This window comes from Salvelinus sp. IW2-2015, linkage group LG9, assembly GCF_002910315.2.
Source record: "Salvelinus sp. IW2-2015 linkage group LG9, ASM291031v2, whole genome shotgun sequence".
In the NCBI taxonomy this organism is placed as follows: domain Eukaryota; kingdom Metazoa; phylum Chordata; class Actinopteri; order Salmoniformes; family Salmonidae; genus Salvelinus; species Salvelinus sp. IW2-2015.
This window is the reverse complement of record NC_036849.1, coordinates 19,311,563-19,323,891: the sequence shown is the minus strand read 5'-3', so window position 1 is coordinate 19,323,891 and position 12,329 is coordinate 19,311,563. Positions and strand designations below refer to the sequence as shown.

The 12,329-nt window shown below is 51.0% G+C and overlaps 1 protein-coding gene across 1 annotated transcript in view; it reads left to right on the top strand.

Moving 5' to 3' along the window:
• The window catches only part of LOC111969023 (ryanodine receptor 3-like), a 190,657-nt gene that overhangs the window by 148,161 nt on the left and 30,167 nt on the right, over positions 1–12,329 (top strand). The window contains 11 exon segments of the mRNA XM_070445284.1: positions 3,112–3,385; positions 3,556–3,670; positions 4,435–4,567; positions 7,523–7,626; positions 7,786–7,921; positions 8,583–8,769; positions 8,927–9,035; positions 9,238–9,358; positions 10,224–10,393; positions 11,237–11,457; positions 11,621–11,712. Coding sequence (XP_070301385.1) covers positions 3,112–3,385; positions 3,556–3,670; positions 4,435–4,567; positions 7,523–7,626; positions 7,786–7,921; positions 8,583–8,769; positions 8,927–9,035; positions 9,238–9,358; positions 10,224–10,393; positions 11,237–11,457; positions 11,621–11,712 — 1,662 coding nt within the window.

The window sequence follows — 12,329 nt, the reverse complement described above, 5'->3', positions numbered from 1 at the left end:
ACAACACACACAACACACACACACACACACACACACACACACACACACACACACACACACACACACACACACCACACAACACACACACAAACACACGTGCGCACACCACACACACACACACACACACACACACATACACACACACCACATACACATACAACACGTGCGGCACACACACACACATACACACACACACACATACAGGCACACACATATATACACAAATGCAGAGCTCTGTACCAGTATGGAAATTGTCTGACATTCTTCAAGTTACAATGCAATATCAGAGGCTACTAATTAATTCACTGATTGCCGTTAATCAAATTTCACCTCCCTCCCTCCCTGTCCTTCAGGACAGACCACTGTCACAACACTGTTTCACTATAGCAGAATCCTTCCCTCCTTGTCCTTCAGGACAGACCTGTCACAACACGTTTCACTATAGCAGAATCCCTCCCTCCCTGTCCTTCAGGACAGACCACTGTCGACAACACTGTTTTCACTATAGCAGAATCATCCCTCCCTGTTCCTTCAGGACAACCACTGTCACAACACGTTTTCACTATAGCAGAATCCTTCCTCCCTGTCCTTCAGGACAGACCACTGTCACAAACATGTTTCACTATAGCAGAATCCTTCCCTCCCTGTCCTCAGGACAGACCACTGTCACAACACTGTTTCACTATAGCAGAATCATTCCCTCCCTATCCTTCAGGACAGACCACTGTCACAACACTGTTTCACTATAGCATAACAGTGACCAAATCTCTCCTGTGCAGCCCCCCTGTCCTCATCGCTGAGGGGTCCAATTACATTTAACCAGGCGTTTTATGGGCCCTCTGCAGCCCCTGTCCCTACACCTGTTTCTCTCCCTCAGGTACTGTAGCACCTCAGCAATGCAAGCCCCTCTAATTGGTGTGTTCCTGGTCAATGGGGGCACATAAAGCTGTGTTGAGAGCTGTGGTGTGAGCTGTGTTGAGAGCTGTGGTGTGAGCTGTGGTGTGAGCTGTGTTGAGAGCTGTGGTGTGAGCTGTGTTGAGAGCTGTGGTGAGAGCTGTGTTGAGAGCTGTGTTGAGAGCTGTGGTGTGAGCTGTGTTGAGAGTTGTGGTGTGAGCTGTAGTGATGATTGACAGCCCAGTGTTGAGAGTTTTACTCTGTTGAGTACAAGCCAAGCCAATCAACCAACCAGCAGAAACAGAGACCTAAAAACACAGCCTCCTGATTGCTCTGCTTTAAAACAACTATTATTGATTGCATGCAAATTGTCCCTTCCCCACTGCTCTGAATTGGTTACTGTTCTCCCTCTGGCGAGGCTACCTAAGCTTGGAAGACACACACACACACACACACACACACATACACATCACACACCACCGCTACAAACTGCCATCCACCGCCACAGGCCTATTGATCTGATTTTAATGAAGCCTTAAGGGTTCCCTTCATATGAGCTGTCTAAACAATCACTCAGTTGACCGGGAGAGGCAGCATGATATGGTACAGTACTATTAATACCTCTTACTCTCCCAGTGAGTCACATTTTTACATAATAGAGCTTCGATTCCGCTCCGCCGAGAATGTACTATTGCCTTTTCATGAATGAACTAGTAAAAGTGTTTTCTTGACAAATCACGGAAAACAATGACATTAACATTGCTCACATTATTCATTACCTCTTCTTTTGAGAAGAGACTTGTTGCTATGTGTGATACACAGACAGAGTTCTGCTTTTAGCAGACTGGAGCCTTGTGAAGGCAAGAAGAAAGTGAGAGAGACAGCTGCTTCTAATTCCAGGTCTTATCATGTTCTGAATTGAGTCTTTCAATGACTTCCCTTTCATCAGTCTTGCATGGTGACAAGTAGGATCAGCTAGTCAAGTCTCTTTAACAGCAGTGATGGGGCTTTGTGACCAGGGCTGCTACTGAAGGGTCTAGAGAGCGTCATTCTCTGTTCTGTTCTGTGAACATAATGACACCCAGGCACTTTGCCATCAATATGTATACCTACAAGCAATGTTCCCTAAAAATTTATTCAGCACTGAGGAAATTTCAGATCTTCTGTGCAACTTCCAGCGCACGTTTACTGTGAACTCTGAGGCTGTACCCGCTTTAAGTTACAGTTTTAACAGTGTCCATGTAGGCTAATACATTATCACCGCATATATGCTTTGCTTGAATTGCCATGCCAATTTATTGCATATTTCTGCGCGGCAGTCCCGGGGAGGAGGTCTCGGGGAGGGGGTCTCGGGGAGGAGGTCTCGGGGAGCAGGTCTCGGTGAGGAGGTCCCGGGGAGGAGGTCCCGGGGAGGAGGTCTCGGGGAGCAGGTCTCGGGGAGGAGGTCTCGGGGAGGAGGTCCCGGGAGGAGGTCCCGGGGAGGAAGGTCTCGCGAGGCAGTTTCGGGGAGGCAGTTTCGGGGAGGCAAGTCTCGGGGAGGCAGTCGGGAAGGCAGTCCTCGGAAAGGCAGTCTCGGGAGATGAAGGCAGTTCGGGGAGGCAGTCTCCGGGTGAGGCAGTCTCGTAGGCAGTTTCGGGGAGGCAGTTTCGGGAGGCAGTTCGGGAGCAGTCCGGGAAGGCAGTCTGGAGGAGGCATCTCTCGGGGAGGCAGTCCGGGGAGGCAGTCCCGGAAGGCAGTCTGGAGGAGGCAGTCTCGGGAGGCAGTCCGGGGAGGCAGTCTGGAGGAAGCAGTCTCGGGGAGGCAGTCCCGGGAGGCAGTCTCGGGGAGGCAGTCCTACGGGGAGGCCGAGTCCTGGAGGAGGCAGTCTCGGGGAGGCAGTCTCGGGAGGCAGTCTGAGGAGGCAGCTCGGAGGCAGTCCCGGGAAGGCAGTCTGGAGGAGGCAGTCTCGGGGAGGCAGTCCCGGGGAGGCAGTCTCGGGCTACTGCACTTAGAGGAAACATTGCCTACAAACCTCTTTGAAAAGGCTCACTTCCCACACACTAGTTCCATCTACTGTACTACCATAGACTGCTATTGTTTTTACCACTATTATGTCAGGACTTCTTACTATACCACTATATGACAAAAGTTACAAAAAATGTGGCGGTGCAGTACATATCCTAACCATGTAAAGAGTAGGAGATGACTAGGTTTTGCTGTCTGTTCCCTGTTCTCTAGCCAACCTGAAGGAGTTGATCTCCCAGACCATGGTGAGCTGGGCTCAGGAGTGCCACGTCCAGGACCCCGAGCTGGTCAGAGTGATGTTCAGCCTGCTGAGGAGACAGTACGACAGCATTGGAGAGCTGCTCCGGGCCATGAGGAAGAGCTACACTATCAGTGCTGCCTCTATACAGGACACCATCAACCTGCTGGCCTCTCTGGGTCAGATCAGATCACTGCTGTCCGTACGCATGGGCAAGGAGGAGGAGAAACTCATGATCGACGGTCTGGGGTAGGTTACATGTCAGTGACACAGTCTACTGCACGAACATATATAGTCTGATAACCAGGGAGCTTTAAAGTACCAATGCTTTAGTTAATTTCAGATACAATTATGATCTCAATCACTGTTCCAAGTATTATTTGACCTGTTCTGAGTATTCTGTGTTTTTTTCCATCCAGTGACATCATGAACAACAAGATATTCTACCAGCATCCCAACCTGATGCGTGTTCTAGGCATGCATGAGACGGTGATGGAGGTGATGGTCAACGTGCTGGGAGGAGGCAAGTCCCAGGTACAGTTCAGTACTGCTACGGATGATAGAGGAGACTCTGGTGTATCACAGCATCCATGACAGTTGTTGATGAGAGATTCAACTAGCACTGTGTGGCTACTGGGTAGGCGTCGGATGCAGAATAACACAACAATATGGCCAGTTACAGGGAATGACTTTAATAAACAAACTTGAGAATAAATATTGGTTGTATACAGTATTTGAAAAACAGGTTTTCCAGAGCTCCAATGTGTATGTGCCACAAACCAAGGCAAGGGAGGCTGTACTGCATGTAGAAGGGAGGCTGAGTGTGTGTTTGGGAAAGGAGGGGAGGGCAGTAATAAATAGGCCACAGCAGGTGGTTATTCTCCCAGGCTGACGGCTCTCTACCATGACACTGGGGTATAGAGGAAAGACAGAGGGGGGTCGGCATGGAATGGCATGGCAGGCCTTTTTAGACATTCGTTAGTGAAGGGGATTTATAGCAACACGCCTTGAGGAAGCCAAATAGTCATTAGACCCAACACAAGCCCAGAATAAAGGCATACTGTAACTGTACCCTCTTGTCTGTCTGCCTGCCTGTTTGTCTCTTTTTGATGATCACATGGGTTAAGCTTGTATTTATATTTTAGGTCTTCTAGTTCAACAGTTTAACTACTAGTAGTTTCAAGTTTTATCTACTAATAATATGCATAGCTGTCAGAATGTCAGCTGAGTCTCAGTTTTATAGTGAGAATTGGACAGGTTGTGCCTCATTAACCCTAGTCTCTGTGTTTTCCTCTCAGGAGATAGCGTTCCCCAAGATGGTGGCCAGCTGCTGTCGCTTCCTGTGTTACTTCTGCAGGATCAGTCGTCAGAACCAAAAGGCCATGTTTGACCACCTCAGCTACCTTCTGGAGAACAGCAGCGTAGGCCTTGGTAGGTACACTGCTCCTGGTAGAGCTGGGCCTGGGCTACACTGCTCCTGGTAGAGCTGGACCTGGGGTACACTGCTCCTGGTAGAGCTGGGCCTGGGGTACACTGCTCCTGGTAGAGCTGGGCCTGGGGGTACACTGCCCCTGGTAGAACTGGGCCTGGGGGTAGACTGCCCCTGGTATAACTGGGCCAGGGGGTACACTGCTCCTGGTAGGGCTGGGCCTGGGGTACACTGCTCCTGGTAGAGCTGGGCCTGGGGGATACACTGCCCTGGTAGAGCTGGGCCTGGGGGTACACTGCTCCTGGTAGGGCTGGGCCTGGGGTACACTGCTCCTGGTATAACGCTGGGCCAGGGGGTACACTGCTCCTGGTAGGAGCTGGGCCTGGGGTACACTGCTCCTGGTAGAGCTGGGCCTGGGGGTACACTGCCACTGGTAGAACTGGGCCTGGGGGTACACTGTCCTGGTAGAGCTGGGCCTGGGGGTACACTGCTCCTGGTAGAGCTGGGCCTGGGGTACACTGCTCCTGGTAGAGCTGGGCCTGGGGGTACACTGCCCCTGGTAGAACTGGGCCTGGGGGTACACTGCTCCTGGTAGGGCTGGGCCTGGGGTGACACTGCTCCTGGTATAACTGGGCCAGGGGGTACACTGCTCCTGGTAGGGCTGGGCCTGGGTACACTGCTCCTGGTAGAGCTGGGCCTGGGGGTACACTGCCCTGGTAGAACTGGGCCTGGGGGTACACTGCTCCTGGTAGAGCTGGGCCTGGGGGTACACTGCTCCTGGTAGAGGCTGGGCCTGGGGTACACTGCTCCTGGTAGGGCTGGGCCTGGGGTACACTGCCCCTGGTAGAACTGGGCCTGGGGTGTACACTGCTCCTGGTAGAACTGGGCCTGGGCGTACACTGCTCCTGGTAGAAGATGGGCCTGGGGGTCACTGCTCCTGTTAGAGCTGGGGCCTGGGGGTACACTGCTCCTGGTAAGAGCTGGGCCTGGGGGTACACGCTCTGGTAGGGCTGGGCCTGGGGGTACACTGCTCCTGTAGAGCTGGGCCTGGGGGTACACTGCTCCTGGTAGAGCTTGGCCTGGGGTACACTGCTCCTGGGTAGAGCTGGGCGGGGGGTACACTGCTCCTGGTAGAGCTGGGGCTGGGGTACACTGCTCCTGGTAGAGCTGGGCCTGGGGGTACACTGCTCCTGGTAGAGCTGGGCTGGGGTACACTGCTCCTGGTAGAGCTGGGGTGTGGGTACACTGCTCCTGGTAGAGCTGGGGGTGGGTACACTGCTCCTGGTAGAGCTGGGCCTGGGGTACACTGCTCCTGGTAGAGCTGGGGGTGGGGTACACTGCTCCTGGTAGAGCTGGGGGTGGGGTACACTGCTCCTGGTAGAGCTGGGGGTGGGGTACACTGCTCCTGGTAGAGCTGGGGCTGGGGTACACTGCTCCTGGTAGAGCTGGGGGTGGGGACACTGCTCCTGGTAGAGATGGGCCTGGGGTACACTGCTCCTGGTAGAGGGGGGTGGGGTACACTGCTCCTGGTAGAGCTTGGGGTGGGGGTACACTGCTCCTGGTAGAGCTGGGGGTGGGGTACACTGCTCCTGGTAGAGCTGGGGCTGGGGTACACTGCTCCTGGTAGAGCTGGGGTGGGGTACACTGCTCCTGGTAGAGATGGGCCTGGGGGTACACGCTCCTGGTAGAGCTGGGCTGGGGGGTACACTGCTCCTGGTAGAACTGGGGCTGGGGTACACTGCTCCTGGTAGAGCTGGGGGTGGGTACACTGCTCCTGGTAGAGATGGGCCTGGGGGTACACTGCTCCTGGTAGAGGCTGGGGGTGGGGGATACACTTGCTGGGGGTTGATGGAAATCACATTCTCAGTACCCTACACCCCTGAGTTGATGGAGAGTCTCTTACATAGGAAAAAGCACATGCTATATCACAGCATCTCTTACTTCCTTTTGGAACAACTTGCTATGCTGTAGTTACACTGGGTGTGCGGCATCTCTGATGCTGTTCTCATTGTTATGGACAATATCTCATTGGGCCTCACGTTAGGTCCTTGAGTTGTGAGTCTGCATACATTAGACACACACCTGAGATTAGGTGCGTGTGTGTGGTGTGTGGTGTGTGGTGTGTGTGTGTGTGTGTGTGTGTGTGGGTGTTGTGTGTGTGTTGTGTGTGTGTGTGTGTGTGTGTGTGTGTGTGTGTGTTGGTTGGTTGGTCAGTTGGTCGTGAATTCATCAGGGGAGAGGGTGAGTCATCATACATTTTTGTCTGGAGAGGTGTTGCCACAGTCACTCGTTGAACACCGTGCTGTGGCAGGGAAAAGAGGGAGCGGTTCTCTCTCCTGGGTAACTCTCTCACACACACACACACACACACACACACACACACACACACACACACACACACACACACACACACACACACACACACACACACAGAGAGAATAGTCCAAAGGTGAGGGACAACGTAGTCACTTACAGTAGTCTTCTCGACCCATGTACATTATACAGTCTTGCACCTACAGTATATTGGACAAAGTATTTGAGTGTGATTTTAGCCTGAACCAATAATTTGCACATCTTTGAATGTTTCTGTTTATGAAAACAAAGATAGTGAAATATACTGCTGCTTTAATGAGCTTAAATAAACTCAGTGAAACAATAGAAGGTATAAGTAATTACTGCCAATATGAGCTGGAAATTTTGGTTTAGATCAGTATCACTCAGCTGTTGACAGATGAACAGTCTGACAGTCCAATCAGAGTCTGGTCCTGGTTCGTCATGAGAGTGTAATGCTGCCCCCTGCTGTTGGCTTTAGGTTACTCCCACAACTTCCCATCTCAATGAGAAGTACCTCTGACTTAGTGGAATGGAGAATCATTCTCTGAACACCAGAATTGTTGTAAATACTTGTGAGAAACGAATAACTTAAATTGGATCCTATGTATGTTTTCTCCCCGTAGCATCCCCAGCGATGAGAGGCTCCACTCCTCTAGACGTGGCTGCCTCCTCTGTGATGGACAACAACGGCCTGGCCTTGGCCCTGGAAGAGCCCGACCTGGACAAGGTAGGGGATACTGTCTCTATTGGATGTGTGTGTGTGTTGCTGTGTGTGCATTAGAATTGGGGTTTTGTGTCTATGTGTTTCAGAATATCCTCAGTCCATGTGGCTGTTGCTAAGCTTGTCTTTGTTTTGTCATGGTTGTGTCCTGCTTGTGTGTCGCAGGTGGTGACGTACCTAGCAGGCTGTGGGCTCCAGAGCTGTCCCATGCTGCTGGACAAAGGTTACCCTGACATCGGCTGGAACCCCATTGAGGGTGAACGCTACCTCTCCTTCCTGCGCTTCGCTGTATTTGTCAATGGTAGGTGGGGCACTGTACTGTAATGACTGTCAGCAGCTCCTGTACTGAACCTTGGTCTCTGTAGGGTAAAGTGGAGGATGCGGCTTGGTAATGTACTGTACTGTGCCTTCCATACCAGGGGTAGGTTTAGAGAGGGCCTGTCTGTGTGGATCCTGCTGGGCAGGCTAGACTGCCTGAGGGGGTTAGCTGATAGGAGCCACAGCCTCAAGGTCAGTAGAGCTCAGTGGAGGAACAGGATCTCACTAAAGAGAGTGAATATTGGAAACTGCTCCTGGATGAAAGAGCAGAGCAGCCATTCATTTGCTTCCTGACTGTGATGGACCAAAAACAGTGGCGATACATTGTCAAGCACTCACTAGATGAGCTTTATGTCTGGTGCTGTTCACCTCCGAGCTGTTTGGGAGCCCAAGGGAGTATTTTGTTCATATCAGTTGTTGATGTGTGTGTGTGTGTACTGTGTGCTATATTTGTGTGTTTTTCCACTGCCAATGCATTTTATGTGCATCTTGTGTCGATATCTGTGTTGATGTCAATGTGCTAATGTGGTGTATTACTGAAATATATGTTTTGTTAACCTGGTGGGGTGTGTGTGTGTGTGTGTGTGTGTGTGTGTGTGTGTGTGTGTGTGTGTGTGTGTAACAAATGCATGTGTGTGTTCCAGGTGAGAGTGTGGAGGAGAACTCCAGTGTGGTGGTGAAGCTACTGATCAGGCGTCCAGAGTGTTTTGGCCCGGCTCTGAGAGGAGAGGGGGGTAACGGGCTGCTGGCAGCCATGACGGAGGCCATCAAAATCTCAGATAACCCCGCTGTGGACTTGCCCTCCTCCGCCCAGGGGGTCAGCTCTGACGCGTAAGCTACATACTGTACCTGCCATAGCTATAAAGCAAGAACTAACGGCATAGAACTAATAGTACATAGCAAAGTAAACACTGTAAGATCATGGTGAGTTAGTGAAGATGGTAAGGTAAGGCCCAGAAGACCTTCTCATTGGTTTTGTTATGGGCAGGTCTGCTGAGGACGATGAGGAGGAAGAGGTGGTGCATATGGGCAATGCCATCATGTCCTTCTACTCTGCCCTCATCGACCTACTGGGACGCTGTGCCCCAGAGATGCACGTGAGTTTAGCTGATGGTCCCACTCCTATCACAGATCACCTGTACTCTGACCTACTCTGAGAGGTTTATTTGCATACGAGACATCTCAGCATCTGTTCTCTCTGACTCATCTGGATAAGTAAAGATTGAATGAATGTCTGTTTTCCACCAGTGAGATTTCAATAGGACTAATGACCTTCTCTCCTTCCTCCTCCTCCTTCAGTTGATCAACAAGGGTAAAGGGGAGGCCCTGCGTATCCGTGCCATCCTGCGCTCCCTAGTGCCCACTGAAGACCTGGTGGGCATCATCAGCATACCCCTCAAAATGCCTGTCGTCCACAAAGGTAGAGGACTGCCCAGGTCCCACTTCAGCTCTTATAACGCACAACAGCACACACAACAGCACACAATAGCAACACACAATACGCAATAAAATCCCAAATCACTCAGCCGTCGTGGTGATCTAATGGCATGCACACTTTACTCTCTGAAGTCTAGAAACAACAAAAAGTGATCTAAATAATGAATTGGTTGAGGTAGAAATGATGAAGTATGAAACTCAATCGTTTAAATGGTGGTGCCGTGCTTTTGATCCCAGCTCACAATTCATGTGTTTTTCATCAACCAAGGCTTTCTACCTCCCACGGCTCTCCTCTCCTCGTCTCCCTCTCATTTCTGTTGCCGGGTGTTTTTCTTTATTGATTGCTCTGCACAAGCATAGCATCGCTCGGATCTTAAAACGCTGCTAGCTAGTGCTGCCACACAACGAGCGCTGTCGGCCGGCCAACAACTGAATAACTCAGCCGTGCCTCCCTCCCCAGAAACCCTCTCACAAGCTACACTGCTGCTAATGAATACACATGAGTTATCTGGACTCGCATGCCTTTCTTAATCAGATGAGGCTTGCTATAATGTATGGGTAGGTCTCCCTGTTTGAATACTGCAAGAAAAACATATTTACACAAGTCCTATTTACACAGAGACCCACCACCTCTTCTTATTTTGTTTTCCTCTGTGTATCTCATTATTTTTTCTTTCTTTGTCTATCGTTCCCTTTTATGTTATTTTCTCTCTCTCTCTCTCTCTCTCTCTCTCTCTCTCTCTCTCTCTCTCTCTCTCTCTCTCTCTCTCTCTCTCTCTCTCTCTCTCTCTCTCTCTCTCTCTCTCTCTCTCTCTCTCTCGCTCTCGCTCTCTCCCTCTTCCTGTTAGACGGCACTGTGACAGAGCCTGATATGGCAGCCAGTTTCTGCCCGGACCACAAGGCCCCCATGGTGCTGTTCCTGGACCGGGTCTATGGTATTGAGGACCAAAGCTTCCTACTTCAGCTGCTGGACGTGGGCTTCCTGCCCGACCTGCAAGCCTCTGCTTCTCTGGACACGGTGAGTGGTGAGCTCACACTCAGCTGAGAAGTGGGAGATGTGGAAGACCACAAATTAGGCTAAGGCATCAAGTTGTTCGTTTTGCCATCTAGTTCATTGTTTACCAGACAAGTGGGTTGAGGTATTCAATGATGTGGGAGATGAGTGGAGTGGAGGCTGTGTATTGAAGGCTTGTGTGTGTGAGAGGGAGTTTAAAACATGTGTATTTAAAGCTGAGTGTCTAAGTGGAGTCGGTTTAGTGGAGTGGAGTGTACTAGTGGAGGTTGACCCTGGTGATTCCATGAGCAGGCAGGCCATGAGCCCCTTGATAAGGGCTGGAATATCCATGGCTCTGCTTGTTTTGGAGCTCTCTGAGGCAACCCTCCACCCCAGCCCCAGCCCGGTGTTAATGTGACAACGGCTAAGAATAGCTAGCCTCTGGGCCACCAGTTGCCCTGCTCCTGTACAGACACACAGATCTTTGATCCACACTGGAAAGCGATAAGGATCACGCGCCCACGTAATCCAGCAGCTATTAAATTAAAGTCTGGTTGATTCCGATGTAACACGATGCTAGGCTCACCGTTCCAGGCCTTTAATTAGAGAGTATTACTCTGTAGATTTGATTAGCCCTGGCCTGGGATGACCTAGTGCTTTGTCTCCCTGTTTTAGTTCTTCATCAGCTATTTCCTAAGGATAAATGTGCAGATTCAGCTCCTCACTAGGATTCTATTTAGAGAAAGTCTATCTTTGACACACCTAATGATAGTGATTGTGGAACAGTTGAAGTTGTGCCTGGGTTGTGAGAACTACTGTGTGACACTGTGTTGTGTTGACCTCTCCCCTTTGACCCCTCCCCTGTAGGAGGTACTCAGCACCACAGAGACAGCTCTGGCCATGAACAGGTACATCGGCTCTGCCATGCTGCCCCTGCTCACCCGCTGTGCCCCCCACTTCGCTGGCACAGAGCACTACGCCGTGCTCATCGACTCCACGCTGCACACCATCTACAGGCTGTCCAAGGGCCGCTCTCTCACCAAGGCCCAGAGAGACGCTATCGAGGAGTGTCTGCTGGCCGTCTGCAAGTAAGGAGTTCCACTATGTACATTAGCACCCCTTAAGGAAGCAATACGCTCACTGTGTGGCCATTGAAACACTTAAGCCAAACAGATATAGTATTATCCTGGGTCATGATGTGGTGTCTCTCTGATTTCCTGTTCCCTCCCTGGTCTGGTCCTCTGTCTGCAGGTACCTCCGTCCCTCCATGCTGCAGCATCTCCTGCGACGCCTCGTCTTTGACGTGCCCTTGCTGACAGAGTACTGCAAGATGCCTCTCAGGGTATGTCTCCTTTCCTTCCCTCTCCCTCCTCTCTTTCTCTTCCTCTGCCCTCTCTCCTTCTCTCTCTCTCTCTCTCTCTCTCTCTCTCTCTCTCTCTCTCTCTCTCTCTCTCTCTCTTCTCTCTCTCTCTCTCTCTCCTCTCTCTCTCTCTCTCTCTTCTTCTCTCTCTCTCTCTCTCTCTCTCTCTTCTCTCTCTCTCTCTCTCTCTTCTCCTCTCTCTCTCTCTCTCTCTCTCTCTCTCTCTCTCTTCTCTCTCTCTCTTTCTCTCTTTCTCTCCCTTCTGCTGCCTTCTCCTGCTCTCAGCAGGCTGTGGTTTCAGGGGTGTGCTCTGCAGCCTGCTTGAAGATAATTAGCTCTCTATCTGTTGGGCGTTAACACACACTGTTTATCAAAACATACCGCCTCTGTTCTTTCTCTTGCCTCTCACTGCTATTATGATGAGTTCCCAGCATTAAGCAGATGTTGGCAGTTGTTTTGTTTTTATTACACAGCCGAGCACCAGGGAGCAGAGATTGCCTGTGGAAGACGGAACACTGTTGATTCTGCCTCCACTTAAACTGAGCTAGTGAGAATGAAATATCCCATCCCATCATCAGCTGTAGATCCTATTGGAGATAT